The sequence below is a fragment of the Notolepis coatsorum genome, assembly GCF_963971535.1.
Source record: "Notolepis coatsorum genome assembly, chromosome: 19".
Lineage (NCBI taxonomy): Eukaryota > Metazoa > Chordata > Actinopteri > Aulopiformes > Paralepididae > Notolepis > Notolepis coatsorum.
This window is the reverse complement of record NC_140183.1, coordinates 86,295,293-86,309,482: the sequence shown is the minus strand read 5'-3', so window position 1 is coordinate 86,309,482 and position 14,190 is coordinate 86,295,293. Positions and strand designations below refer to the sequence as shown.

At 41.2% G+C, this 14,190-nt stretch overlaps 1 protein-coding gene across 1 annotated transcript in view; it reads left to right on the top strand.

Annotated features, from left to right (window-relative positions):
* Window positions 1-14,190, top strand: part of rprd2b (regulation of nuclear pre-mRNA domain containing 2b) — a 156,581-nt gene that overhangs the window by 76,456 nt on the left and 65,935 nt on the right. The window contains exon 2 of the mRNA XM_084336757.1: window positions 5,564-5,693. Within this exon, the coding sequence (XP_084192883.1) occupies window positions 5,564-5,693 (130 nt within the window). The remainder of the gene's footprint in view (window positions 1-5,563; window positions 5,694-14,190) is intronic.

The following is a 14,190-nucleotide window of genomic DNA, read 5'->3' as shown; positions in this document are numbered from 1 at the left end:
CTCCCAGGTGTGAATGGAACTGTGAATGTGAAGCAGGGCGTTCCTGAAAAAGAGCATCTGTGCTCAGCGAACCTACCCTGGGTAAATAAAGGTAAAACCAATATAGAAAAAATATATATATATTTTTTTTATTTTATTTTTTTTTATAGATGAATGGCGTCAATTATATTATCGCGCGATACTAGTCTCGCGTTAACGCGAGATTATTATACATTTGTCATAGCAGAGGGCCTAATTAGTTTGAGATACCATAACCTATAAAACATCTTGATGAGTGAGACTGATTATAGCCTATCATAATCTAGAATGTCATATTGTAGGCTGTTTAACAAAAATTAAATTGATTTCCGTTGTCTTTATACAGTATGTATGAACCATTAACAGTTTGAGTGCCAGCCATTAACATTGGAACATTGGGTTAAATGCCAGCACCCACTTCAATGATAGCGTTGTGAACTCATAATCTCTCTCTTAAATTATGGCTATGTGTCTAATCTGCCTGTCCTTTATCAATGACTTGTTTGCAGTCAACATTGTCGAAACGGATTGTTTTTTTATCGGTTCATTTTCGTTTTATAGCATTTTGAAAAGCCCTCGTTTTCAAGGAAAATATATAGATTCCGTGATAAACGGCATTTACTGGAATATTCTAGCATACGCAAAAAACGTTGCCATTTTTCGGCCTATTTATGAATAGTTTTCAAATAAACGCTAGATTGTCGATAGTATATGTGTACTTATGCATGCTATAGAGGCGGGCTGAAAAATATATTCTCATTTCCTCATCAGCGATCACCACGCACACACACGCATAGGGCAAAAGCGTATATCTCTGTGAAAACAGGTCTGATTATCCTAAGACTGGTAAAATAAATTCCTTACCTGAGATCAGATGTTATCCAAAAAGATTATTCCTATTCCTGATCGCCATTCCAAATATCGATCACGCTTTTTGTACTGTAAATACATAATCCACGCTGTTCTGATGGCCGGCGATCACTTGGTCTCTTCAGTTGGCTTGACGGAAAAGTTAAATGAGCAAACTGACCACTCCCCCTGCATCAGTCTAAGGTGCAGTTACACAGGGAGAGACGATAGGGGGCGGTATCTTCCCAATTGAGCTCAGAGAGACTCTGCAGCACTAACCTGAGGCTCGATTGATGAAATACGACAAACGCTATATAGCGCCTGGGGTGCGTGTATGCTTTCCGCAACGCAGTTGTGTTTCCGCGTTCCCGTTTTTGCGCTCTGATTGTTTACAATGAATGGTGGGGCTAAGCGAAAGGACTGGACACGGACAATTTAAACTAACCTAAAGTTAGTTGTTCACCAACAATCTACAGACACAAACAAACAGAGAACCGGACTGTTGTATTAAATTAATTGATTGCTGTTTAACGCGTCCGTGTCCAGTCCTTTCGATTAGCCCCACCGTTCATTGTAAACAATCAGAGCGCAAAACGGGAACGCGGAAACACAACTGCGTTGCGGAAAGCATACACGCACCCCAGACGCTATATAGCGTTTGTCTAATTTTTTTATTGGCGATTTGAATTCATATTTCATCAATCGAGCCTCGGGTTAGTGCTGCAGAGCATGTACCGGTAGTTACTGTGTGTTGTTGTAGCCACCGGTTAATTCGAGATTTTTTATTGGTTTGTCATGACAAACCAATTACATAATCCAACATGTGTAAAGAAACAACATATTCCAGTTAACTGTATATTTTTTTAATGATTCGTTACGGCGAAATCAATACTTCCATTTGTATAAATTGCGTTAAGCGGAGTTTAGTATTCCTGCCTGGCTGAGAGGCTTACCGCGGCTCATGCGCGCGCTCGGCCAATCAGAGCGCAAAGCGGGAACGCGGAAACACAACTGCGTTGCGGAAAGCATGCACGCGTCTGGGGCACTCAAAGGTCGGCATGAACTAACGACAAAAAGCGTCCGTGGCACTCAATGTGTTAATGGTCAATTGTCAAATGTCTCTGTATAAATCACGTTTGTGACTTAAGCCATAGAAATGAGATGCACGTGTGCATCAATTAATTTCTGTTGTGAGTAGGCAACGGGGGATGCTGTGTTTACTAGCTTTCAGCATGGCAGTTTAGGCTATGTATAGCTTATTATTAGGCTTTTCAATTTATTTTCTATTCTTGCGAATAGCATTGTGGACATTTTCTAATGCTCGTATAAGGAACTGTAGACTAGTCACGAGAGCTAGCATAGCTCATCCAACGAATGTTGGCATCAATGGCATGACTACAGTACTGATAGGAGCTACTGTAGCACGTAACGTTAGTTATCACAACCATCGGCAATCGCAGTGAGGATATTTATTGATTAACGTTAGCTAGCTAGCTTTAACTAGAATTATAGTTCGCTAGCTAAGCTAACGTTAGCTGAGTTTATTCTATGCAAAATGTGCTAGGTAGCTAACGTTAATCAATAAAGATCCTCACTGCGATTGCCGATGGTTATGATAAACTAACTAATCGCAGTGAGGATCTTTATTGATTAACGTTAGCTAGCTAGCACATTTTGCATAGAATAAACTCGGCTAACGTTAGCTTATATAGCTAGCGAACTATAATTCTAGTTAAAGCTAGCTAGCTAACGTTAATCAATAAAGATCCTCACTGCGATTGCCGATGGTTGTGATAACTAACGTTACGTGCTACAGTAGCTCCTATCAGTACTGTAGTCATGCCATTGATGCCAACATTCGTTGGACGAGCTATGCTAGCTCTCGTGACTAGTTTGTTGTTCTTCATTCCAGAAGGTTGCTTCCGGTAAACTAGCGCAACGTCACCACTGACAGCAGCGCTGTGCTCTAATAGGAAGGCATTCGCATGCATAAATGAAAAAAAATGTAATCGTTTTTTCCAAACGCAGTATAGTATCATTTCGAACACTCTAGTAGGGCTGCAACTAATGACTAATTTGGTAGTCGACTAATCTGCCGATTATTTTTTCGATTAGTCGACTAATCGAAAACCAATGTAAACAACAATAATTTTTTTTTTCTTTTTTTTTTTCTTTTTTTTTTTTTAATTACCTATCTTTGTGAAAGTGGCTTCTCAGCTCTGGTCCAGCTGAAGACGGAGCAGAGGAACAGATTGGACATTGAGCATGACCTCAGAGTTGCTTGTCTACCATCACCCCAGACTTTGAGACTCTTGTCAGGACCAAACAACAACATCATAACATGATGATCCCATAGCAAATTAAAATAATGACTCATGAAACATTTGAATTTGGATCTTTAAGCCACTTTAAATGAAAATGTATTTGAAGAACAATACAGCAATCACTCATAACAAGATAAATAAATTAAATAATACAAATTAAAGTGGAAGTGTACTTTAAATAACTTTTGTCTGCTGTGTGTGAGAGGAGTCCGTGTGTGTGTATGTGTGTGTGTCTTACTCTGATCGCTGTGTGAGTGAGAGGAGTGTGTGTACTGTGTAATTTGTGTGTGTGTCTTACTCTGATCGCTGTGTGAGAGAGAGGAGTGTGAATGTGTGTGTGTCTTACTCTGATCGCTGTGTGTGAGTGAGAGGAGTATGTGTGTGTGTCTTACTCTGATCGCTGTGTGTGAGTGAGAGGAGTGTGTATGTGTGTGTCTTACTCTGATCGCTGTGTGTGAGTGAGAGGAGTGTGTATGTGTGTGTCTTACTCTGATCGCTGTGTGTGAGTGAGAGGAGTGCGTGTGTAATGTATTGTGTGCCTAGTCTGATCATCATCTCCTGCAGGGGAACAATGTTTTCAATGTCCAAAATTTGCTATGGGATCATCATGTTATGATGTTGTCTGGAACCCTGAGAAGCCACTCTCACAAAGATAGGTAGTGCACCAAAAAAAAAAAAATTTTTTTTTTTTTTTTTTAATGACTAATCGACGCAACAATTTCTCGTCGACGATTTTTTATAATCGACGTCGTCGATTATGTCGACTAATCGTTGCAGCCCTACACTCTAGTACTGCGGTACTATACTAATACCGGTATACCGTGCAACCCTAGCGCACACACACAGAAAGGGAGAATGGCAAGGCTTTGCTCCCCTTTGCGTAATTCACTCACAGCTCTGTCTGTCGTTGTTTTAGAGACATGATCATAATGAGGCTTTTGTGCACAAGAGTCTATCCCGAACAACTTAAAACCAGCCCTACGCTGAGGTATGGTCACTTTTAAAACCAGCCCTAAGCTGAGGTATGGTCACCTCTCCGCCTGATGCGCACTGTCTTTATGCTACGGAGATATACACGTTTCTAAAGATATTAAGCTTTCTCTGCATATTTTCACACCGCCAACTAGGGCTGCAACTAATGACTATTTTGGTAGTCGACTAATCTGTCTTATTTTTTCGATTAGTCGACTAATCTAAAAACAATTATATAAATACTTTTTTTTTTTTTTTTTTTGCACTACCTATCTTTGTGAAAGTGGCTTCTCAGCTCTGGTCCATCTGAAGACAGAGCAGAGGAACAGATTGGACATTGAGCATGACCTCAGAGTTGCTTTGAGACTCTTGTCAGGACCAAACAACATCCCCAGTTATCCCATTAGTTCCCCCAAACTTACTGTCGGTCTGTTATGTTAAGCTAAGAAGTCTTCAGCTGGCTGGACCAGAGCTGAGAAGCCACTTTCACAAAGATAGGTAGTGCAAAAAAAAAAAAAAAAATTAATGGCTAATCGACGCAAGAATTCCTCGTCGACGATTTTTTATAATCGACATCGTCGATTATGTCGACTAATCATTGCAGCCCTACCGCCAACAAAGTAGCCTACTGGATCCATTGTCTCTAAATGGATTTCGTAGCTGTTATGTCGGCACGTCTGACACCTGAGACTGAAAGTACTACTCAGCCCCTCCACTACGACTCAACTGTAGTTCTTTAGACAGCAATGGAAATTATACAGCCGGACAAGTTAACAATAATTAACACATACACGTCGTATTACATTTAGCAAATAAGAAACCAGATGGAGAATATTTCAAAGCATTTCAAACCGGTGACTGTATAAAAAATATCAATTGGCTCTATTGCACCATTTCTTGGGGGACATTTTTATTAGACACCTGATGCCCCCAGCCTCCTCCATACACAATGAATGACATGCTTGGGCGGTCGGAGACAAACCATTTAGGGTTGCCCCGATTGCAATTTTCTTGACGGAGTTGCGAATCAACAGAGAGGAACAAGTGAGAGGAGCTGATGCAGGGGAGAGAGAGGGAGAGACTAGCTTTGGCGGGGGGACCAGCACAGTCTAGTGTTGGTCATCTTCCAGTCTCAGGTTTTTAAGCTGAAAACAGCAGCTCTATAGCTTTGCTCTATTGGTTTGTTGGTTGGTCCACATAAGTGTCCCACCCTCTGGCGGCCACAGTTTTTGCCCTGGGAGGCTGAAAATTGCCACGGAAAGCGTTTGTGTGTGTGTGAATGCATGGACACGTGGATCTATGCATGTACGAAGTCACAACAATTGTGGATTCACACTGGACCCAGAAGCATGTATTACCTGTCTCTTAGTCTTAATCTCTTTTCTCTCGCCTCTTTTCAGCGGACACCAATCATCGATTGAATCTGTTCTACGTTGCCAATGATGTCATTCAAAACTGCAAGAGGAAAAATGCCATTGTGTTCCGTTCAAGCTTTGCGGAGGTGCTCCCTAACGCCGCCCAGCTGGTGAAGTGAGTACGCCACACTTTATCTTAAGTCATTTACCCACTGTATAGGGCTTACATTGTTTTAGGTGTGCACTCACAAATGTGTCGGGCTGTATTTTATTTATTGTCTCTCTTATGTAGACAACAGTCTGACACATCAGACCCATGGACCCTTGCTCTCCCTTGGGTCTGAACGTGGCACGTTGAGAAATAAACAAATGACGACTTTCTATAAATGACAAATAATTACTTAATGTGTTGGTCTTGTTTGTTTTATTACGATCCCCGTTCTCTGCCAATTTAATTATCCCTAATCTTCTGGGGGTCCTCCTTACAAGGACATAATACAACAGAATACAAATACAGAATGTAATTAGTAATACAAATTATAAAGTAAATCGCGTCACATTTTTGCTTCATCATCTCATAAGAAACTACATGGATTACTGGCTGACAATCCCCGGCATGACGGGCAAGAATGAACACGTGCACACTCAGACATAACTTACACACACGGCTGATTCAGTGCTTCTCCACTCCCCATCTCTCCCTTTCCACTCTGGGTGTGGGTGTGTGTGTGTGCACGCACAGTGTAACCTCCCCTCACTGAATAAACGGAGGATTCAGACGGATGCCTAGCCTGCATCACAGTTTTCCATTAACACTTTGAGTGCCAACGACGCTATATGTCGTTAGTTCATGCCGACCGCTGAATGCCAGCGACGACATATAGCGTTTTTTTGTCTTTTTTTTAAATTTATTAGCGATTTGAATTCATATTTCATCAATCTAGTCTCACGTTAGTGGTGCAAACTCTCTCTGAGCTCCATTGGAAAAATACTGCTCCCCATCGGCTCTCCCTGTTGTACTGCACCCCATTGGATTAGACTGATGGGGGGGGGCGGAATGCAGTTTCCTCGTTTTAATTCTCCGGCAAGCCATCCGAAGAGATCCAAGTAATTGCAGAGCCGCAAAACAGCGTGGAACATATTTCCAGTACCCAGCGCTGAATCAATAAACGCGATCGATATTTGGAATGGCGATCAGGAATTGGAATAATCTTTTTGGAGAACATCTGATCTGAGGTAAGGAATCTATTTTACCAGTATTGGGATAATCGGAGCTGTTTTCACAGAGATATCAGCGTGTGCCGTGTGTGTGTGTGTGTGTGTGTGTGTGTGCGCGTGCTGATCAGGAAATGAGAGAATAGATTTTTCAGCTCGCTTCTCTAGCGTGCATAAGTACACATACTATCGATAATCTAGCGTTTATTTGAAAACTATTCATAAATAGGCCGAAAAATGACAGTTTTTTGTGTATTCCAGAATATTCCAGTAAAGGCCGTTTATCACAGAATCTTTATATTTTCCTGAAACTTTCAAGAAAACAAGGGTTTTTCAAAATGGTATAAAACTGAAATGAACCGATAAAAAAAAATAAAAATAAAAAAAAAAAACGTTTCGACAATGTTGACTGCAAACAAGTCATTGATAAGCGACGGCAAGATTACACATAGCCATAATTTAAGACATAGTTTATGCGTTCACAACGCTATCATTGAAGTGGGTGCCGGCATTCAACCATGTTTTGAGACGGGCACCCGTGGCATCCAAAGTGTTCATTTGTTAAAAAAAAAAAAAGGATCTGAATCTTATTTGGCTTAATATAACCAATACTGATTTGTTAAATAAATGCCATGATCTGCCCCGATACCGATCTTTGAGATCAGATTGGGATATCCCTACTGCCTACTGGCCAAGTCATGGTATACATTTTGGGACGTTCTAAGCTAATCAGACGGGCCTTGTATGCATGTGAAGTACTAAACCAGGAAGAGTGGGAATCTGGACTCATAGAAGACCAAACAAAGAGAAGATGCATGTAAATGTGAAAATAACAAACAAAACCTTAACTCAATCAGCGCCGGAGCGATATGTGTGGTTAAAAGGCCGGCGCTCTAAAGTATAGGAATACGTGGCGGTGTTTGCAGGGCTATAACTATATTCTATATTATAGCTATGGATAAAATACTATGGCCCATTTGACATCGAGTATCTATCGTTAAAAAATGTCATCCATACATTCCTGTTTTATACCGTGGTGAATATAAGTATGGTTTTAGAGCGGTCTAGGGTAATTCCTGGGAGGCTGGTAATAGCCTGCAACGTGTATTATACTAAATGCATTGGCGTTTCGTCCCTACACACGCTACAATTAAAAAATCAAATGCATATGATAGGTATTATGCTCTAACTAACGTTACACACGTACGCTCGGATCGCAATGAAGACATTCTTGGATCAACGCAAGATTGATATCATATAGCCCTTACCTTGACTAGGATGTACCCCAAAAAGAATATTCCAATTATCTGATCGCCATTCCAAGTATTTTTTTTTATCTACTTTTTCTCCCCATTTTCTATTTTTTTCTCCCCATTTTCAATTTTTTTCTCCCATCCCAATTTCGTATTATCCAATTCTACCCTCCCCTGTCTCGAACGTTGTTAGACCATGCCTCCCACTGGTCGGCTGCAATGTGGACGAAGCCTTGCATCACGTGTCCCCTCCGGTACACGAGGAGGCAGCCGTCTCATCTTTTCACCTGCACAGCGCAATCTCTGTGGCGAGGAGTAACGCGTGGGAGGCTCACGCTGCCCCCGATACTTCCTGATTCTGCTGCACAGGCGCACCAACCGACCTGTAGGAGTCGCTGTCCACAACGTCCGATCCCCACCCACCGGCTTTCCCACCTCCTAATACTGCCAATAGACCTATCGCTAAGCCACGCCCCCTTTGAAAAGTCTGACAAACAAATGGCCGCAGGTAGCTCCTTTCCTGACTGTGATGCAAGCCTTGCTTCACAGTCACGAAAGGGGCAAGGCCGCATCTATGCTTTTACCAACGCGTTCGTGTTTCCGGGTTCCCGTTTTGCGCTCTGATTGGCCACTGACCTACGCTAGTACGCCCCCCTTGTAAGTAGAGAGTCGGCGCTGCACTCAACCGATTCATTCAACAGGAAGCGATTTGCGAGTACAATACACCATCACGCCAGAGTGGATAAAGAAATGCTCCAGAAATGAATATGCGTAGGGAAAGGCTTAACGAGTCAGCGCGAGAGCGCACACACAAAAACACACGCATGATATCTGATTTATTAATGCAAAATAATGGACGACGACCGCAATACTTCAAAAAGAAGTATCCAAGAGATTCGAACCGGGGACCATATGGTCCACAGGCAGGGGACTAACCAGTTGAGCTATACAAGCTGTCATGAATTGTTATTATAAAATACAATATTATAAAATCCTGTCAGGAAGTGTGCCTCAAAGCATGAATGAACCGGCATTTACCGGCATTTCTAAGCACTTTAAACTTACCAGAACTTTAGCGCACAAAGTCACGCGGAAACGGCTGTTCCTGGAGGCAGTACTGTGAGACACATTTGCATTTCAGCATCCTGCTACGCTCATAGCGAGGGGGGCGTACTAGCGTAGGTTAGTGGCCAATCGGAGCGCAAAACGGGAACCCGGAAACACGAACACGTTGGTAAAAACATAGGCTAGGCCGCAGGAAATTTACCACAGCAGGTAATAGACCTGTTTTTTAAAGATAACACAATTATTTCATCTAGAAGCAGAGAAGAGAGGGTTACAATATGCAGTGGAAAAGTATGTGCATGAGATACACATTTACCTTAGACCTCCATGGTGATGCAAGCATTAGCTATATATAACGTTAGCTAGCTACTCTCAAGCATTACTTACAGTTGACTAGGGATGTCCCCGACTAAGGATTTGGATGGTCGACTATGATTGGCCAAAATTTGCCGTTAGTTGGTCGACAAAAAAATTAAAAAAGTATAATATTAATTTTATTTTTTATTTTTTATCATTCCATTTGGGCTGTGGGGGGTGCTTAATGTCTGAAGGAGTCGACTGAAGGCTTCTTGTCCTCTGCAAAAGCATGCAATTGGTCCACTGATGGATACATCTTGATATTTGTCTAGTCTAGTGTGTTCATTAGATGGGTGAAATCCTCTTTCAGTGCCTATGTGCCTGTTTTCGTAGGCAGTTAGCCTCTGGTATGCGTGCCATTAGCGTTAGCCACGCTTCTAGGCCTCTTTTCTTTTGGAAAGAATGATAATATTTTTTTATATATATATATATATATATATATATATATATATATATATATATAAATGTATTCGACTAAGAGGTTGGCCAGTCGACTACGACTCCTTTCGACCGATTAATCGACTAATAGGGGTCAGCCCTACAGTTGACTTGATTGAAGATTACAAGAACTATGACGATAATCCATGATTACTACTATTGCTGATACATTTTAGTGGAGAGGGGAGCTATATTCAAGTAGCAGCTAGTACGAGCAGTGTTCTCAAACAGTAGCCTATTTATTTTCTCCCCTTCTCATTTCTGTTGAAACCATAGGGCACCAGGGTACTGTGCACACATCATTGGGCTCATGTACAGTTTAGACATTTCTCGTGCATAAAATGAAGACACTGCCTCCTGTACAAGTCGGCCACAGCAGTGGCATAAACCCAGAGGGAAGAAGGTAGCAGCCTATAACCTCTGCAGTGGTGGCAAAAGTGATCCCCACCTACACTCCTAACAGGTAGTTTCAAAGCACAATAAAAACACGGATACATTTGGTAATAAAGGCAAAATGGTGCTCATTCACAGTTTATGGGGAAAAAAAATGTGCACCGTCATGCAGTTTGATGTGAAAGAATAATAGCCCATTGGTTGTGGCTTGCATTCTATTTAGGGGTGCACCGATGTATCGGTCGGGTATCGGTATCGGCCGATAAGCTCGACTGTGTCGATGGCAGTAGCCGATAAAATATCCATCAATTTGTGTAGCGTCAAGACAAAAAAAAGTTCACTCGCGACCTGCACAACGCCGTTCCCAGTCCCCCCCACACACACAAGCTACTGCATCAAAGTTACTACTTATGATTAACAAGGCATTCGTTTTGTGGCATTAACGTTATATAGTTAGTGTTACACGTTCAATAACATCAGCATATTATTTACCCGAACGTAGCAAGCGTTCATACTAGCTCAGTTCCTTCCGTTGCTCACAGAGCCCTGAGTTTTACCCATTCTGCAATCTGTTAATAACGTTTTCAATCACACATGTATAGAAAGGCTTTGTTTTATTATAACATTAGTTCCAGTAAAATCATTATGCCTCATTTAAGTCATCCTGCGGAGCTAAAAGCTAAATGTCAGCCGCGCCGCCATTGTTGTTGTTGTAGAAAAGCTCTCGTCAAAATCAATGGCGGACAAAAGCCGAAGTAAAAAATGTATACGCGCTTGCCGATTGGTGATAACAGCAGAGGCGGGTGCAAGCGGTGTGTGACGTAATTGGCAGAATCGACTGTCAATCAAAATTCATTGGTTGAGACAATAGTATCTCGCTGCAGCCCAGCAGGTAGACCATGCTGGGAGAACAGTATCTAGCTGCAGCCCTGCAGAACATACTGGGAGAGAGAGTGCTATTTCTTCCTTTTTTTAAGTAAGTAAAGAGGCCTATGTTCATATCGGTGAGCACAATTTGTAACACAAATATACAGTAGTTTCAAAAATATATATATATATATTACAAAAAAAAATATTACAAAAAAAGAAATTTTACAAAAAAAAATTGTTGCCACAAATATCTGTATCGGCCGATTGTGTTAGTTGAACTATCGGTATCGGTGGCAAATTTTCATATCGGTGCATCCCTGATTCTATTGCCATTCTCTGCGACAAACTCTAACCTTAACCAACTCCGAAACAGCGCCTAAACTTAACCCTTCTAACCTTAACCAACTCCGAAACAATGCCTAACCTTAACCCTAACCTTAACCAACTCCGAAACAATGCCTAAACTTAACCTTAACCAACTCCGAAAGAATATTGCCATGCTCTAAGACGAACTCTAACCTTAACCAACTCCGAAACAGCGCCTAAACGTAACCTTAACCAACTCCGAAACAATGCCTAAACTTAACCCTAACCATAACCAACTCCGAAACAATGCCTAAACTTAACCGGCGAAAGAATGCATGTTAAAAAAAAATAATGAGGGGGAATTACGGCTACATAATGCCGCGTCTAGCCACGCCCCCGGAGCTCCGCTGCAGAGCTGCCGCGGGGGCGTGGCTAGACGCAAGTTGGTTACCTTAAATAATTAAGCATCCGGTAATGGTATTCTTGGCTGGAAGTTAGACAGCATGCTCACAACATACCAGATCTGGTTGATGTTTGTCAACCTTATGTTAGGGATCCAATTTAAAATTTCTTTATCTTTGATATAGCACGTTCAACATGTGTCCTGTGTGCAGCCACTTTTTTTTCCCTCTGACGAAGGGTGGGATGTTTATTTCAAGTCCAGATAGCCATGTTTAAGCAGATTTTTCATTAGCTTAATAAAGTTGCTCTGCCTAACTATTTCTTTGTCAGACATAGATCCAGTGAAAAGAGTTGAAGAAAATATTACAGAACCTCGTGGATCACATGCTATGAGGGATTTCAATGTGTTTGCAGACTTGTAGGTTGAGTAGCCTTGGAAGTTGGGGTTTGAATTTTTAACTCTGTACAGTCTAATATTGCCATCGTTGTAGGAAATTCCTCTCTGTACTTTCCTGGCTTTTGTGCCATTATTATGTCTGAGGCCATGCGGGTAGTTCCCCTAGAACTGTGAACATGTAGTCCACCCATGCATTTGTTTGTTTGTTTATTGTTATTTGCACTTACAAACATACATTCTGGAATAAAATAAGTAAAAGAACAGTTAAAATGTGCAGGAAAGGTAAAAAAAACCAAGATAAGCGACCTCCCCTCTTAAACCTATATACACAACCCCCCCCCCCCCCCCCCCCCCCCCCCCACATTATGCACAAACACACATGCGCATATCCCTCTCTCATACACACAGATACATGCAATACAGCATTATACAACTATTATAATGTTGGGTTTTTTTTTTTTAAAGACTACACAAATACACATGGATACTATAGACTACAGGATCTGTAGTGTTAGCTCACGTTAGTTCACCGTTCAAAACGAAATGTCCCATTGAACTAAATAATTCACTGAGGCGTTGTATTAACGTTATATATCCGGCTAGCAGTAGCTACAGATAGCTCCTGATATCAATGTCTTATAACACTGATTCGATGCGTATTCGAGCTGAGGGCTTGCTGAGCACAGTTAAGTAACGTTATACCAATAGGGTCCAGGTGCAGCGCCGGAGAATCCTGGCCGTAGCTCTGCTCGAGGCTACTCGAGTATAGGTCCAGGTGCAGCTCCGGAGAATCCTGGCCGTAGCTCTGCTCGAGGCTACTCGAGTATAGGTCCAGGTGCAGCTCCGGAGAATCCTGGCCGTAGCTGGAGGCTACTAGAGTACACACAGACAGTGGAGCTTGTTGCGTGGTGGCGATGTCTCGCAGATAATACAAGTACAAGTCTAATTATATAATATATATATTTTATTAAAAAAAAAAAAAAAATTATATAAAAAAAAAAAATTGTATCAAAAACGATGATACCGTGATATATACCGTTACCGTCTATGCTTCAAATTATACCGTGATATACATTTTAGACCATACCGTCCACCCCTACCCTGAAGGTCTGTTGACTATATTTATATATATATACGCCAGGGCTGGGCAATTAATAAAAAAAAATCGCGATCTCGATTCATAGACCTATGCAATCTCATTTCTAAGTTATGACGATTTTTCTTTATTATAAAAAAATATACATATATATTTTTTTTTACTTGACTTTTTAAATGATTTTATTGAAAAAATAAGAATCGTGAGAGAATCGTGATCTCAATTCTTAGAGAGAAAAATCGTGATTCACGTTTTAGCAAGAATTGCCCTGCTCTACGCCCTGATAACTGACTTATATAGTATTTGTATTGATTTTTTACTAAATACATTCAGATGGGTTGTGATACTTTGGTATGATTACAGTAAACAAATTAGACCATTGCTGGAACAAATGGTAGACTAATTGTCATGTCAAGACCACATTTCCCATAAGCCTCATAGTTTCAGGCCAAACTGCATGTGGGCTTGTTTGTTTTGATCCGCGAGTAGAGGGTGAAGAGCCTCACTAACCAAATGAGAACTTACTTTTGTTGATAAAGAACAACACAAGACAATATGAGACACGTTGCATGCGACACAATAATAATTTTCTCAAATGAATAGTCTATCGTAGGATGGCGGATGCAAATCTTAATTGAAACTGACCCTTTGCTGTGTCCCACATTCGAATGCAGACTAGGGATGGGTACCTTTCACATCCGGTACCTGTGAATCGATACCGGTACCCAACGGTACCTTTTTTCGGTACTTTAGTCTCAAGAAATTTAATTTACCTACCTCAGTCGTAAAAAAAAATCCAAACTTCAAATAACTACAATTTCGACAGTTTTCAGCTTGTCATTGCTCCGACTGCTTTGTTGTTGAATCAAGTCAAATCCTA